The following is a 12,851-nucleotide window of genomic DNA, read 5'->3' as shown; positions in this document are numbered from 1 at the left end:
TAATCCACATGTAGAAAGTCAGTTTGTGCTTAAAAGTGCTCAAGCTCGTGTTTTAACAATGTGGAATGTTGCAAAGAAGATGGGAACAAAGGGAAATGTGCATATCTCAGAAGCCTTCTTTGCCTTCTTTCAAATCTAAAAATAAAACCTTTGGACTGCCCTATTAATAAATCTAGAAAATGGATGCCTTTTTTTGTAGAAAGCTTTCGCAAAGAAATAAATAAAAATATCTTCTTGGTTAATAGGACCAAAGGATGTAAACATAAACCAGATGTCAATGCCCGTTTCTCTAAATTCCATTCTCCCTCTGGGCTCTGGTGGGGCTTCTGCTGCAAAGATGTTTCTACGGCCCAAGGAGACATGTTGAATGAAGGTCTACACAGAGCAACACGGACCAAGCTCAAGAGCCAACTACGGAACGAAAAGAACGAGTTGCAGAATGTTACACAGAGCAAGAAAGCCTCCGGCACGTTTGTGAAGACAGTTTTGAGTGTTATACGTTATTACGTGGGACACAGCACACAGCTGCACGGAGAGTGTCCCCCGCTCCCTCTGGGGACAGGCTACCCCGGGGAGGCAGGGCGAACTAGCGCAGCCGCAGCAGGGACCTCACTGGGCCCGTCACACCAGAACCCCCAGGAGGAGGAGGATGTGAAGAGGGCAAAATGCTAACATTTCTTAAGTGTGAGTGCCCGAGCAGCTAGCACCTGAGCAGGAAGGCAGAGGGCCAGGAGGACGGCAGGAAGGCAAGACCTCGAAGGCAGGAGGGTCAGGCTGGCCTGCGGGAGGACAGAGAAGCAGGCACGCAGACAAGCAGCACAGAGCGCTCTGCTCTAACCTTCTGGGTCCGGGCTCGTGGGGATGACAGTGCTGCCAGCCATGGCGGCTCATCGGAGTGGACCCCATCCCTGACGAGAGAGTGAGCTCGCCTTACGCACTGCTTCCTGCACCATGAAAATCTTGGTTAAAAAAATAAGGAAAAATCAGAAGAGCTAAGCAGCGGCTTTGGCACCAGAGCTGACTCTCACGATACCCAGCTCCTCTCAGTATCAAGTATGGGAGAAGGAAGTGTGTTGGAGAAGGGGAAGCCCTCTCCTCACAGGTCTCGTGGAGGGAAGGAAGGTTCCATAAAGAGACCTGAAGTGGGAGTCCTGGGGACCTGATGGGTGGGTGGGAAGTCACTCAGGGCAGATGGCCTTCAGAGCAGCGTGGGATGGAAAGGGGACAGGATGGATGGCCAGAGCTCCTCACGCTGCCTTCTGGGGCTCAGGGACATCTCAGAATGTGGTGCAACTTAGAAGGAAAGCAGAGCGCATCTGGCATAGCTGGTGTGGTGTGTCTCATTTCCTACCAGCGCACTCCGCAAACAAAAACGCTCCTTGCCCTCAGGCCCAGCTTGCTGCCTCTGTGTCCTCTCTGTGCTCCAAATTCCTCAGACCCAGCCCACCGGTCAGTTGTCTCTTGTCTTAGCCTCCGAACATGGGTCTCTCCCCAGCTCATACTTTCTTCTGGACTAGCTAATGTCACCTTATCGTTCAGGTCTTGGTAGTCCTTTTTCAAAGAAGTCACTTCCGTGACCCTCACTTCCAAGTGTAGGCGGGGCCCCTCTACCATTTGTGTGCTCCCTCAGTGGTCAGCGCTCTTCCGTCATAGCATCTGGCCCCTTGTAAAGTAAAGGTCTGTTTGCCCATCTGTATCTTCCTTTACAGAAGATAGCTAAGGGTAATCCACAGCATCTCGTACAGCACATGACACATAATACATACTACACCGGTATAAGGTCAATTAATCAAGTGTTGCTCTGTAAAGAGTACAAGAATTGAAGAGAAACAAAGCAACAGCAATCTTGTCCTGAATATTTCCAGGACATTCCTTATGCATATTACAATACAAATAAGACAGAAGGTCCAGGAGTTTCAGGAGACCTTTCAACTCTGAGTCGCAAGGAGCCACTGCAACTTAGTACCAAAATAAAAATGCTCCATTTTCTTCAAAATTCACAAATGAGAATTGGCTGAAGTTCCCCTTGTCAAGTAAAGGGTCCTGCCACATAGGCTCTGCTCACCTGATGTCACATCTGATGAAAGGGAAGCTTCTGAAGTTTTGCTTTCTAGTGCTAACTGCTAAAAATTATTTCTTCTTAGCCTAATTAACGGCTCTCTAGTCTCTACAAATAGCACCGCAACCATAAATTTGTGTGTTCATCTACTCATACGCAGTCTTTTCTTTAGAACTATGCAATTAACAGGGTACCTGGGTGGCTCAGATGGTTAACCATCTGACTTTGGCTCGGGTCGTGATCCCGGGATCCTGGGATCGAGTCCCGCATCAGGCTCCCTGCTCAGTGGGGAGCCTGCTTCTCCCTCTGTCTCTCTCTCTCTCTCTCATGAATAAATAAAATCTTAAAAAAAAAACTATGCAATTAACAGGCCACCCTTAATTTAGCAGTATCTCTCCAAGTTTAAAATGCATATACTCTTTAAGCCAGCAAGTCCCACATCTAGGAATTTCTTCTACAACCCTTAAAAAGAATGATATGGCTCTATGGAAACGGATATCAATCTCCAAGATACATTAACTAAAAACGGCAAATTTTGGAAATGTGCAAGGTGTTTTACCGTTTGTGTAAAAACGCACACCCATCCTTGTGTATGTACATGCCCACAAAATATGTAAACACAATTATAAAATAGATAACAAAATAGGTAACAATCTAGAATAGTCAATTTCATAGAAATAGAAAGTGGAAGAAGGGCTGTGGCCAGGTGGGGGAGGGGGAACAGGGTGTTAGGGTTTAATGGAGATGGTTTCAGTTTTGCAAGATGAGAAGGGTTCTGGAGATACATAATGGGGACGGGTGCACAAGAATATACTTAATGTCACAGAAGTGTACGTACGTGTAAAAGGGGCTAAAATGCTAAATGTTAGGTATATTTTACCACAATCTAAAAATTACACCCAGGTGCGTGTGCACGGGCACACACACACATAATTAATAAGAAACTGGTAATGATGGCTGCCTCCAGGGAGAGAAATGGATATTTGGGGACAGGGTGGCAAGTAGCTCTTTAACCATATAACCTCCTACACAACCTTTTTCATTCTGTACTATATACCCATTTTAAAAAGTTCATTAAAAAAACCCAGCCTATACAAGAAGCTTTTTCTTAATTATAAATCATTTATATCCTTTATTAAGTAAAAAATATTTTTCAATCCAAATCAGGATTCCACTTCAGTTTTAAGGTTATTTATTAGATTTAAATGATGCAAGCTGCAAAAAATTACTTTTTCCCTAAGAATATATTCACCAAAAGCCTGCCTTTATTTTTATGAGCTATTACAGAAATGCTTCAAAATCATCATAGAAGAAAATTACCATTTTTATCAGTACACAACTTTTATCCCATCACAACCAAGCTGGCTGAATATAGAACTGTTTCACCAGCAAAAAGCCCTCATCATAATTCAAGACAAAAATCAGCCTGCAATTACACGAGTTAGGAAACAAACGACGCTTATGTTGCAGTCTACCCTAAGCGCTCACTTCTGTGTCAGAATCTAAAACACACACGCGCACGCACGCATATATGCACGCACATGCACGCACACCCTCTGGATTCCTCCTAGTTTATCCAAAACCTACTTTGTGAAGATCCACTATTTTCTTGAGTCTTCTGTAATGAGCACTGGAGCCGTTGCCACTGGTACTGCAGCCTCTTTGGCCCCGCCCAAGTCAAGGAGAAAGCGACACTTGCAGGGCCCCAGACTGCCTCTACCTTGAATCGGGCTCCAGGACTTGTTGGGGGAATGAACAGATGATTATATGCTGACCAGCTAGCCATCAAGTCTCACAAAGAAAAACTTCAGAAAGAAAATAGTAAGAGATGATTTGCTCACTCAAACTCAAGTCTAAAAGTGAAGACTTCACTAAAGGTGGAGACGAGGTGACTGCCTCACCGAACAGCTATGACACAACTGGCTAAGTGGGCTCTAGACCTCATCCCGACCCAAAGCTCCACATGAAAGAGGCATTTTTATAACCATATGAAAAACAGGAAAACTTACCTATAATTCTTTTCTATGTATCAATATAGTACATCAATCTTTTTTTAGGAAGAAAAATATACAGATGGATATTGACATGTTCTTAAGGTAGGAAAGGACTAAGTATAAAAGCGAAAGAAAAAATCCTAACAGAAATTTTGTATATCAAAGAAGACAAGCAGAATCAAAAGATATACGACAAGGTAGAAGAAGTATCTGCGTGATGACAGAGGGTATCCTTGATACATTAAGAGTTCTTACAGATCAACTGAAGAACTAATACCCTGATGGAGCAGCAAAGGCAGGACACCCACAGGCAAGCAACTCCCAAAGTCCAAGTACAATGGCTGCAGACGCTGAGGCCCGGCCCCAGGAGCAGCCCGAGGAGCACAGATTTAAACGATGGGCATCCAGTTCTGGGAGGGTGTGGGAAGAGGCACTTTCTCATACTGTCATGGGAACCGCAACAGCCACTTTAGGAGGCAACGTGGCGGCACCCTCAGCAATTCCGAGTCTAGGCGGCTGTTCTTCGGAAAGACTGGCGCATGTGGAAGTTCATCCAGCAGCATCTTTAATAGTGAACCGCCGGGATAGTCAACAGGGGGACAAGGCATGACAGTAAGTCGGCACCAGATCACACCGCCACTTAACAGAAACGAGGCAGAGAGAAATAGATCACAAGAACAGATGCAAAATATGTATAGTATCATCCTCATTTTGTTAAAACACAAAATGTGCACATCTGTACAGCCTGAGAAGATTCAGAAGGACCTGCATTTATAGTTGTTACTCTGGGCATCGCAAGCATGGAGAGTAATGGTGAGCTTTCATCTTTTCACATGGTACACTTTAAAATGGTTTGTTTTCTATAAAAGCATGCATTATTTTTATGATTTTTTAAAAAAGGAAAAAAAGAAAAATAATTAAGATAAGAAACTTATCTAGTAAAGACAGGTTCTTTCCTTGCAGAATTCCCTTCAGTTTCTTGAAGCTCAAATGGCTGTGTCTTTCCCACTTGTAACAGATATTTTTCTAAATATCTCTTCCTTTCTACATGTCTTAGAAGAAACTATATAGACTGACCACTGCCTGTTTTATAAAATCCATTCATAATCTGAGAAAAAGACTATGAAAAACATAAACCACCCCCAGGCCTCACATCTACCAGAAGAAATGCATTCACTGCCATGATACATTTAGTCCACACCATTTCTGAGACAATGCACAAAGCACCAGCCACACAACTCCCACCAGCATAAATATGTGGTGTACAAAGGACGTCCTGTCAACAGGGCCCAGAGTACACCCCACAGCAATAAAGCAGAAATGACAATTTGAGTCACAGGATCGGGACTGGAACCAAATTTGGGACTTGGAGGCAGCGCAATGCTCCTCACTTCGTTCCACACCTTCTATTTTCCCTCACCCCAGCCCTGCCCTCACACAGACCTCTAACAGGCCATGTTATGGATGGCCACAAAGCTTTAGACTCAGGTGTCAGAAACCACCAGAGAGAGACAACAAAGTGCTACCTGGGGTTCTCAGCCGGAATCACAATGGCAGCGAATGCGTAAACTCACATTTTTTCTTAGGAAAAGGAATGGAAAAATTCAATCAGTACGTTCTGCCTTACCACATGGAATTTTGAAATCCAGGTGTCAAAACATCAAATGTGGAGTGACCACTGATTTTAAAAAAGCTTGAAATACTGAGCCTGACAGTTGAGAATTAAGGAACCACTCATTTTTACAAAATTAAATCCCACACAATGGCACCAAGGTGGCCAAAAGTGTGGCTTATAGAGCACCTGAGTGTCAGACCTCATATGGCTTGGATCCTCAGCTCTTCCAAAGGCACTCATTCTACTCTAGAGTCTCAAGAGCCAGACCCGTGTCTGGGTGCTCTCTTTAGTTCCCGTGGGAGGAGGGTAGCAAGCACAGCCATTAGCGGTGTGCTCTGTGGTTCTGTGACAGCTTTCAGGAAGCCATCCTTCTAGGGGGCCGCACACCAGTTCCCGTACCTGAAAATGTTTTACCACTGCTCACTAACATTGACCAGGAAGTCATTTGCCCAAAACCAAAGCAAACAAAGCACCACGCTGAAGACCGCTAGGCAACAGCAGCAGTGGCAGGTGAAGAGCTCAGTCAGAGCGCCCTCGGCTCAGCTGACCTGCTTCAAGGTGAACTGAAGTTGCAGATCACCAGTTCCGGCTCTAATCTGACGCCCGCCCCCAGATCACGCTGTGGCTACCAAGTAACCCTACCCAAACTGACCTTTCAGGGCTCAGGGAAGTGACTTTTTTTTATTATATGGCACAGTTTGGCACAGTTATAGCTTTAGTCTTTGGGGTACTTTTATACTGTCCAAGAGTAGTACATCTTTTTTTTTCCTTGTTTTGTTTTGTTTTGTTTTGTTTTTAAAAACAGATGGCCAAACCAGGACATATACTAAAAAAAAAAAAAGGAAGGTTACTTACCTGAGCCCTAACATTCCAGCTACCATGGAATCCTGTTGGAGCTGGTCTACAGAAGCAAGATGTATTCTGGGGAGTCACATGTCACATCAAAGCAGGAACTGGTGAGTCTGTATTTTTATGGAGCCTAAAACAAAGAAAATCGTAAGTTGAAAGCCCCCATTGTGCTGCACGACCTTTTTCCCAGGGCTATTTGGGACATTTTGAAGATAAACATATAGACAAAGTACTATGCTATTTCCCAGCTTACCTACTAGAAACAAAGGATAAACCTTAAATTCCTAGCACATAACACACATGCTAAAATAAAGATTCATGTGTGTTAGAACCAACACTATCACAAGTCACCTCTGAGGGACACTTTGGCACTATAAAGCGTACTGTCAGCAGTGATCCCTGGTAAGTATTTCTTGCACTACGTCATACAGAAAGGCTCAGGGAGATAAAACATGTTCAAGAAAACATTCGACATCAGAATGTCATCCGAAAAAGAACACATGAAATCCAGAGGCAAAGTCTCCCTTCTTCTTCAAGCAGCTGAATTTGAAATGAGCTGCTGTAACATCACTTAAAGGAGCTTCAACCCTGAGGGGGCAGGGGAAGCAGCACCAACAGAAACCAAATGCCCTGGGAGATCCAAAGCCCTCCTCCAATATACTCAAGTCTGTTTCAGAGCTATCACTTTTAAGCCTTTCAGATCAGTTAAATCACAATGCTCAACAAACTAAGTTATTAGTTTGATAGTTTCTCTTTTGCTTTTGAATATATTCAGAAGAAGACTTCTGTCATTACATTTTTCATCAAGATAACATCATTTCCTTGTTAAAATCTAAACTGCCCCGTATTAGCTAATCTCTGGTTAGTGTGGGGCCCAAGAGGAGCACTTCCACCTTTACACTAAAAAAGCCTCCAGTATACAATTTAGAGACTATTCACACTAACAATTACTCATGTAATTAGACCCAGAGGAAGGGCAACACCAACCAAGTCTTCTACAGTTGGTCTATAACTACTGGGATGGTACCTAGAATTATCTATTGAGGTGCAGTGAGGCCTTACAATTCCCTTCAACAGTGGAGTCATAGAATACTTTGAAATCCAGAAGTCAAGGTAACAGTACTACTCAGTTAGCTATAGAATAAAAATCAAACCAGTATCTTGGCTGGGAGGCCCTGGCAAAGCTACAACTTCTCAGAGCATGGTTTTTTACTTGTAAACTGAGGGAGCTGGACTAAGGTTCCTTCCAGCTCTGAAATTTTAAGATCTTTGATTAACTCAAGATTTCACGGAAAAAAGAGCAAGCAAATGAAAGCAGGTAAGTAAAAACCCAATGAAACAGTAATTTGCAGGTTCATATATATGATGCCCCCAGCTCCTAGGCAAGGAAGACAAGTCAACCCTTCCTACGGCTTGCTCCCCGGAGTACAGACATCTGCAGGAACTGAGGGCACCTTCACGCGCCAGCCGGCCCAGTAAGTAAGCCCCGAAGAAGTTATAAAGGCCAAGGCTTTATTCTTGAGTAGAATGGCCACACACACCCCTTCGATATGGGAATGGGGATGCCCTGCCTGCCACCAAATACCCCTCCCACTCAGATCCCCCCAACACCATACCTACCATCCAAAATGGCAGAACCAAGTATTTAAGTAATGGCATGCAAATCAAGATTTCAATAGGAAAAGGTTCCTTGCAAGAGAAAGGCAGAAGAGAACAGATAAAGGCAGAAGAGCGTAACTGTGTAAGTGAGCCCGAGGAAGAAGAACCCATTCACATCTGTCCTACTGGAAACGAGGAAAAGGCACAGTGGTCCCAGTGGTGACAACAGCAATCTGACTGGAGAAGGCTGGTACAGAAGAATTGAGACAAGGTCCTTCCGTTGAAGCAGAAATAATGCTCTGCCCAAGAAAAGTGACAGACTGTGTCTGCCGGCCACATGAGGCCGGTCTGCACGCATGTTACCGCAGCAGAGGGTAGTGAAAACAAGCGGGTGTCCTGCTGCGCTGCCTGGGACTCGCCACCAGTCCAGGACTGTTTTCCCCCATCCCTCCACCCCCATGTGCTTAAAAAACTACAGTTGATCCTTGAACAACACAGGTTTGAACTGTTCGGGTCCACTTACATGCAGATGCTTTTCAGTACAGTACTATCAATGTATTTTCTCTTCCTTAAGATTTTCTTAATAACATCTTCCTTGTTGTGTTTAAGAATACGGTATATACTACACATAACATAGAAAATATGCATCAATCAACTGTTTCAGTTAATAATAAGGCTTTCAGTCAACAGTAGGCTATTGGCAGTTAGATCTGGGGGCGGGGAGTCAGAAATTATACATGGATTTTCAACTGCACGGGGGTGAGAGGTCGGGGCCCCTAATCCCTGCATCGTTCAAAGGTCAACTATAGTCACTACGAATGTCAAACATTTTCTGGGATTCTCTCCTCAAAGATAACTCAGGTAGCCTGGCGACAAACTGCCTTAGCCAATTAAAAGATTTCTACTGACAGTCACCTTTATAAACGATGACAGGTTCCAGGACACGTCATTTATCATGCAAATAGTCCCCGGCAGGTGCGTCAGCGGTGGAAACTGGACTGGAGTAAGGAACTAACAATTTTGCTTCTGCTCTTCTCTATTTCAGGTGAAAGAGTGCCCACATAGGGGATGGAGTATTCGGGTGGAGGCAACATCACATTGGACTTATCTAGCCAAACTCCACAGCTTCTTTTTGTTAAACTCCACAGTTTGCCACTCCACCCCTTCTAGCTTTGGCCACACAGAGGCAGGGTGAACGGGAAACAATGACTCTGGCTAGAAATTGCAAAGAGAACACAAAATTGTATTCCAACCCTCCCAATACATCAACAGCACAAAAGTCAGAGTAGAGTTTGACTGCATCATGCTCTATTGGGTGAAATAAAGACTTGGTACTGTGTGGCTCTAAAGCACTCCGGACACATCTGTAACAAGAAACAGGATGCCGTGAGAGCCCACGAAGCAAGAAAGCTGCAGGTCTCTTCAAGCTGTTAGAACATACTGACTTCAGATGCCACCAGGCACTTTTCAGAGAAACTACGTTCTGGAAGCTGCCTGTGCTGCTTAAAAGGCTAGAGGTATGATGAACAGCTAAGTGGAGTGGCACTCGAGGAGGCAAGTGCGTTGCCAATGATGCAAAACAAAGCAGAGTCCTCGTCCTAGCACGTCATAGGCCGAGATGCACAAACCTTGGAATCTCTGTGAAGTGGGCTTGTGTGAGTGTGTGGCTAGGAAAGTCCCTCAGTGATCTGCCACCAAGCCGACAAGCCACCAAGCTGACGTGCCACAAATGGGTATCTGTAACAACTGATTTAACCAACTGTACTCTACTAGATGGACTGTGTCCCTGAAGGTTCTCATGTGTCTGGGTAAGAAAATAAAAGCAAGTGTTTCCCGGGCTTCCTGACTGGCATTTGAAATAGAAGTCATAAAAGGTCCATAAATAAGCCTATTCCCTAAAGCCCAAGTGGAAATTCCTAAAAGACCGAAGAAACCTAGATACCGTTTTTTGTTTGTTTGTTCTTGTTTGTTTTTTAAAGTAAGGATCCAGCAGATATCAAAAGACACAAGAGGTCAGCTTACTCTTGTTGTTAACTGAAGTTGCTGAGATCCAGATGAAAATTCTGGCCATGAAACACGAATTTCTTCTCAAGTAATAATTGCCTATTAACACTGAATTTTACTACCACAGCACAAATAAACTTCATTTTTCTGGTATAACAAAACACCTAAAACTTGTGAGAGTCTCCCAAAGTCTAAGCCACTTGGCATCAGGCGCTGCTAGATTTGCTTCCACCATCACCACCCCCCCCCCCCCGGAATTCAATCCTACCATCTCACAATTTGGGGTACTGATCCCCCACAAAACAGAGACACAATGTGTGAATGGCTCTGCAGAGTCCATTCCTGTTCCTGGAAAAAGAACCAGAGGCACACATCTGCCTGACCATGAGTCAGGAATATCACTTTTGTGGTGGAGCCCATTTCTGCTGTGACCAATCCACAACGAACACACTCAACACAGGCGACCACCACAGAGGTAGGTATTCCAGAGCAAGCTTTCCCAATCTCAGGTCCACTTAGCAAGGTTATAAACGGTCTCCTCTGTGAAAGCAATTTTTTAAGACTCTTTACAATGACATTAAGTCTTCAGGGCAAAACCAAAGTAACATTGCCACACCATGTAAAAGTCACCTGAGTTTCAGTGTGGGCAATTCAGTTATAACCAAACTAAAAAGAAAACAAACTTTCAGGGGGCAAATGACAGGAACCAACCACAGCGATGCGATGCACTTGCCCCATCTGGTAATGATGATCTTGAGCAGGGCGCGCTCCAGGACTATAGAAGCCGGTTACATACTATGTCCCACTCCACTTATGTAACTAGAAGATCTCCGGCGAAGGGGGGCGGGGAGGATGGGAGGGCGCTCACATTCTGAGGCCAAGGAACCCCCAAAGACCCTGGGGGCGCACTCCCACCGAAGAGCCTCCGGTGCTCCCGGACACACAGTCCCTTATCTAAGGTTCATGATGGGAACTATAACCGCCTCTTTATGATGAGTTGTGGGACCAGGAACACAACGTCTAGTCCCTTTTGTGGGTGGGCAATAATTCCCACCTACTTTTCCTGCTGGAGGGGAGAGGAGATGGTGGACCGACTCGCTCGCACTGGGGGCAGAAAGTCATGGAATGGGCGAGAAGGAGGGGGAGGCAAAGCCTGGAGATGGGGGTGAGAGCGCAGGAGCCCTTGTGGCGCACTCTCCCGACGGGAGGCGGACTGCGCACGCGCGCTGGTGGGGGGGCCGAGTAACGGCACAGGGGGCGCGCGAGGGAGGGAGAGGGGAGAGCGCGATCCAGGGAGAGGCCGGGGCGGCGGGCGCGCGACGACGCCGCGGGCCCGAAGCCCCGAGAAGGGCACGACGCGCGCGCAGCCCCGACAGGCAAAACCCCGGCGACAGGGGCGCCCGCGGGGCCGGGGGCCGGGATGCGCGCCGGAGGCGGGAGGGAGGGGGGCGCCAGGCGAAGTCGGCCCTGGACGACCGCGCCGAGGACGGTCACCGCGAGTGCGGGTGACGGGCCGGGTGGGGGTGAGAGAGCCGTCACCGGCGGCGGCGGGAGGGGGAGGGTAGAGAGGAGGGACGCCATCCGCCAGCCGTGTCGCCCGACCCCGCGGGCCCCTCCCGCGCCTCGTCCCGCCCCTACCCTCCGCCCCCCGGCAAGGGTCCCCGCCCGCGGCCGCGGCGGTCCCACTCACAGTCTCTCCTCCTCGCCTCCTCCTCCTCCTCCGCTCGGCGCGGCAGCGGCGGCGGCGGCCATTTTCCGGACGGCTTTTACCACAGCCCTCTCTCGGAGAGGAGGGAGCGCGCGCGCCGCCGACGCCGGGACCCCGCACGGCCGACGTCGCGCCCCGCCCTCCCGTCCGGCTTGCGCGCTGCTGCACCTGCGCGCCCGCGCCCCGCCCCCGGCACCGCTCCCGTCATTGGGTGCGGCGGCCAGGGTGGGGCGGGGTCTCGGTGACGATGCTACCAATTGGCTGGGGTTGGTGTCCATTCCCGCTAGGGAAAAGTGGGTGGAAACCCTGCCCAGCTCCCGATTGGTTGCCACCCACCGTCATTTGGGAGAAAGAGGCGGCTAGGGCGCGGAGGGGCTGGTTTAGTGGGAGGAATTTGAATATTAAGGATTAATGGGCCCTTGCGGATGCTGGGGCAAGTGAAGGCCTAGGCTCCGCACGCGTTTTTTGCGTGGCCCTCCTGGGCCGTTGACCCGCTGTACACAAACGCACAAACTACGCTGCTGTAAGAGTTTCACCGCACCTGTATTTTCTCAGTATCACCACCTTCACTAGGAGCAGCAAACTTGCCTAGCCTGGAGCCTGACGTTGTTCCAGACAACCGACCTTCGTTTCAGGGCCCTACCCGTTGCATTCTTTTCCATCTGGGCCTGCCGTGTGCCCGATGCCCTATGCCACACTCTCACAGGGTCAGGGAATAAATAACAAACCACAGCCGTGGTCTTCCTGAAACTCTGGTGGGAGAAGACTGTGCATGGCCAGGCTGCACCGAGATCTATCATTGTTGTATCAGATGCTTGGTGGAGGTGTGGAGAAGGGGCAGTGAGAGCACAACAAGGAAGCAGCACTTAGTTCTGCCAGGAGGGGAGAGGGAACACTTGATAGAAAAGGTGATTTGTGAGCTAAGATCCAGCAATTCTGGGTCAGAAAAATATTTAGGAGTATGGGAAAAGTTTTATCCAATAGGGTGTGCAGGACAGGACTATTTCTCAAGGCAACCTTAAT

General features: G+C 47.3%; 1 protein-coding gene across 1 annotated transcript in view; it reads right to left on the bottom strand.

The window, feature by feature from the left end:
- The window catches only part of MECP2 (methyl-CpG binding protein 2), a 64,382-nt gene extending 52,427 nt beyond the window's left edge, over positions 1 to 11,955 (bottom strand). Inside the window, exon 1 of the mRNA XM_047714818.1 lies at positions 11,811 to 11,955. Within this exon, the coding sequence (XP_047570774.1) occupies positions 11,811 to 11,872 (62 nt within the window). The 5' untranslated portion in view covers positions 11,873 to 11,955. The remainder of the gene's footprint in view (positions 1 to 11,810) is intronic.
- Positions 11,956 to 12,851: the final 896 nt, after the last annotated feature.

The sequence above is a fragment of the Lutra lutra genome, chromosome X, assembly GCF_902655055.1.
Source record: "Lutra lutra chromosome X, mLutLut1.2, whole genome shotgun sequence".
NCBI classification, from domain to species: domain Eukaryota; kingdom Metazoa; phylum Chordata; class Mammalia; order Carnivora; family Mustelidae; genus Lutra; species Lutra lutra.
Note: the sequence above shows the minus strand (reverse complement) of the source record. Positions and strands in the feature narration are given on the sequence as shown.